This window comes from Panthera pardus, unplaced genomic scaffold (genome assembly GCF_024362965.1).
Source record: "Panthera pardus isolate Hobbes unplaced genomic scaffold, ASM2436296v1 HiC_scaffold_17, whole genome shotgun sequence".
NCBI lineage: Eukaryota > Metazoa > Chordata > Mammalia > Carnivora > Felidae > Panthera > Panthera pardus.
The window spans coordinates 106,613,936-106,617,852 of record NW_026526732.1 but is presented as its reverse complement, the minus strand read 5'-3'; the positions used below and the strand labels follow the sequence as shown (position 1 = coordinate 106,617,852).

Genomic DNA, 3,917 nt, shown 5'->3' with positions numbered 1-3,917 from the left:
AGGGAAAGCATGGCCAATATTTTCACACTTTAAAAGTTACCCAGATTTTCAGCTGTGTTATTAGAATAGATAAAAACTTCATATTCAATATGAAGAAAAAAAATTTATAAATTCTATGAAATTACAATATCTGTGAAAGGGAATGTTATAATGGCAAAGACAAACACTTTTATTTATAAATAAATCTGCTTACTTTTGGGAGATTTAAATATTCACACTTAATGACAATATTTCAAATTGTGTTTATTTGACCTCAATTCAGGTATAGCACCAAGGGGTCAATCAAGAGATTGGGGGCTGCTCTGCGGTAACAAGAGACGTGTAGTAGAGAAACAGTCACGTTGGTCGTTCTCCTTGGAGACTTTCTCTGTGGCTGGGAGAGATCAGAATGGTCCCGGGTGCATGGAATCCCAGGCGCCCTGCTGAATATGTGAGAACCAACAACCCCTGATAAGACAAACCGTCAGGTAGCTGTGGGTGTGCAGGGCCCTAACCGGCCGGCGAGCTGCAGACGCAGCCCCTGCTGCAGAGCCCTGTCCTCAGCTAGACCCACCTGGCAGCCGTGACCAGCACGAGCTGGAGCTGGCTTCTGTCTGCTCATGGCGATAGTTCGTTACCAGAGCAATAACTCCGGGATTCCTGGAAGTATGATTCATGTGCACATACCCCTGCCTCTAAACGTGTTCATGTATACACAGAATCTTTACAAATTAGCCAGAAAAAGACATATAACAGTTCGGGAAAGGAGGATGAAAAGAAGGGCTTAGGATAGTAACTTCAGGATGCCATTGAAAGGAAATGTGACACCTGTTTTACTGCGGAGCCGAAGCTGTGACCCTTAGACGCGGGATGTGTAAGTCCTCGGCACCTGGGGAATGGCTGAGTACGTGTCACGGTTCTCCCTGATGTGGGTCCCTCCACAGAAGTCTCCTCAGAGCCCACTTAACCTCCTTGTTTCTCAGCGTGTAGATGAGAGGATTAAGCGAGGGCGTCACTACAGTATAGAAGAGGGTGAGGAATTTACTGTGGTTCTGCGTGTACTCGCTCTTGGGTTGGATGTAGACAGAAATTATAGTCCCGAAGAACAAAACCACAACCAGCAGGTGGGACCCGCAGGTCCCAAACGCTTTCCTCCTGCCTTCCGTGGACCTGATTCTCAGCACGCTCCTGGCGATGCAGCCGTAGGAGACCAGAATCAGCCCCAGCGGTATGACCACATAGAGGACGATGGCTATGGAGAGCTCGTTCTCCAGGAAGGTGGTGTTCACACAGGCAATTTTAATCAGGGCGGGCTCCTCACACATGAAATCATCCACCCTGTGGTGGTTGCAGAGAGGCAGCTGGAAGACGAGGATGGTCTGAAGCGTGGACTCCACAAAACCACTGCTCCAGGCCACAGCTGCAAGCTGCCGGAGCAGCCTGGGGTGCATGATGACGCCGTAGTGCAGGGGGCGGCAGATGGCATTGAAGCGGTCGTAAGCCATCACCGTCAGAAGGATGCACTCAGTGGAGCCCAGCCCCAGCGCCACGTAGAGCTGGAGCACACAGCCCGTGTAGCTGATGGTCTTCTCGGGGCCCCTGAGATGCACCAGCATCTGTGGGACAATGCTCGTCGTGAAGCAGAGGTCCAGGAAGGACAGATTCGACAGGAAGAAGTACATGGGCGTGTGCAGCTTGGGGTTCAAGAAGGAGACCAGGATGATGGCTGTGTTCCCCACCAGCGTCAGTACATATATGATGGAGATGGCCACAAGGAGGACCTTCTCCAGCCCGGGCTGCTCAGAGAAGCCCAGCAAGATAAACCCTGCCGGGTTGCTAGAATTTGTCCCTCTCATTCCTCCCTACCTGAGAGTCACCTTTCTTTGTCATTCCTGTTTTATTCCTGCGGGAAGAAAATCAGGTCTCATAACCACTGGAAAAATAACAAAGTGAGTGAAATGAGCATTTGGACACTGGAATTAGAGAAACAACAGACAAAGATAAAATTATGCAAACCAGCAAATATAATAGGTTGACTTGTTATCCGGAAAGAAAGACAAATATATTCCATCATGAAAATACTAAATGCATTGAAAGGAAATATACAAACACAGGAGAGACATTAGAAGCATATACTGAACCAGATTTGAGATTTATATACCAAACCACCTGAGGATTAAAATACACAGGCCATCAATGCACACACTGTGAAAAAGCAGAGAAATTGAAAAGGTGATTGGTTTATATAGATAGACATGTGCTAGACAATATATGTAACAGATAAGTTGAAAGATCCATGTAGTGAGCAAGGGTCTGAGAGAAGGTACACAGAGTTGGAGACACATAGAATTTTTATACAGGAGCAATGAGACATGGTTATCATTCATATTCATTGTGTTTCTATGAAGCAAATAATTACTGACCTGATAATAGCATTAAGCAAAACTTCTGTGATCTCCCTATTTGAGTCATAGGTCTACTGTCTTCACGAACATTGCTGTCTAGGAAAGTCTAATTCACAGTCCCCAACAAGCACACTCTCTCCCCAGTGGGTCCTAAGTTCACATGCTTTAATATGCTTTCACTACAAGAGCATCTGAATTCAGTCATCTAATGCAATCCACTGACATTTCATAGAGTAAATGGTGTAAAATGCATCAGTGTCCTTCATGCTATGAGCCTGCAGAGATTAGGAAGTGCAGTTAGGAACATCCGTCCCTCTGAATGCTCGGTCCTAGCGTTTCCAAATGACTGGGCAGATGGATGACCTGTGGGTCAAACCTAAACAGGTTTCTTACAATAAAAAAACAAAAATATCCAATGAAAATTCTCTTCAATATCCTGACCAGAAAATATAACTGTATTTCTAAGAGCCCTCGGCCATTATAGCTGATCTTAGGCAATCGTCATATAATCCACTTTAAGGAGAATAAGTTGTTTATTTTCCTCAGTATCCATGGCAATCATCAGCTGCAGTTTGAACTCTGGTTGAGTGAAACTGCTGTGTTTTGGGTGAGTTCAACCCTCCTTCCAGAATTGAAACAAAGGAAGGAAACTAATTGAAACAAAGGAAGTAGTCACTGTGTTTACCATATGTCCCTGTGACCACGTGGTTTGGTGGTAAAGTAAAACCCTGAATTGTGTGGTACAGAATTGACTTTGGTTTAGCTGCTAGGTTTCCTCCCCCAAACTGTGAAGAGGGAAAGCTTGGGGCTGCTGGGTCTACAAGAAACACAGTGCGTGGGGGGCCCACTTGGCCCGATGTAACTCTACATCACCACGATTTTGTCCTGGGATATTTCTGCTCCAAGAATAACCCGCATTTTCCCAGGTGAGTCCATACTGAAACTCTCTTTTCACATTTCTGTGAACCAAGATGCCAATGAGGGGATTTATGTCTGCAAAGAGAAGGAGAGAGTCAATTTTCCATGACTAAAAATACAGTGGATGTTGGGACACATGAAAACCTCATCCTGTTCGCTGCTAAAGGGAACCAGCTCTGGATGGCCTGGACTTTTAAAATAAACTTCCTTTATTTTTTTCCACACATGAGAAAAACAGCCCTACCTTCCAGGAAGAATGTCAATCCAGAAGCTGTTGGAGGCTGTGATGAAAAGTTCAGTCTTGATCAGAGTTCTGGGACAGGCAGCGGGGAATCTGCGTGTGGGCAGCCTATAAGCTGTGATCTCTTGGCTCAATCACCCTGCAGGTGGATGGAGGTTGGCGAGTTCACTCCTCACACATTGCTGGAGCTCCTTCCCAGGCAGCGTCCCGTCTATATCACAGGGAGACTCCCGTCTCTGGAGAGAGAAGGGCCTTAGAGGCTTGCACTTCTGTGTCACTGGGAGGCAATCAATCCTATGCCACTGTCTGAACATACACACATGCACGTACACATGCACTTTGCTGTGAAGGTGTCTGTAACCGGCCCTCTGCTA

At 46.1% G+C, this 3,917-nt stretch overlaps 1 protein-coding gene across 1 annotated transcript; it reads right to left on the bottom strand.

Moving 5' to 3' along the window:
• Positions 1-220: 220 nt before the first annotated feature.
• Positions 221-1,861, bottom strand: LOC109260169 (olfactory receptor 2H2-like). The gene has a single exon (XM_019438197.2). It carries the CDS (start codon positions 1,833-1,835, stop codon positions 891-893), a length of 945 nt encoding a protein of 314 aa, XP_019293742.2. The 5' UTR covers positions 1,836-1,861; the 3' UTR covers positions 221-890.
• Between the last annotated feature and the right edge of the window lie 2,056 nt (positions 1,862-3,917).

Excerpts from the sequence above, each read along its gene's own strand:
- LOC109260169 (XM_019438197.2), bottom strand. The coding sequence starts at position 1,835 with ATGAGAGGGACAAATTCTAGCAACCCGGCAGGGTTTATCTTGCTGGGC.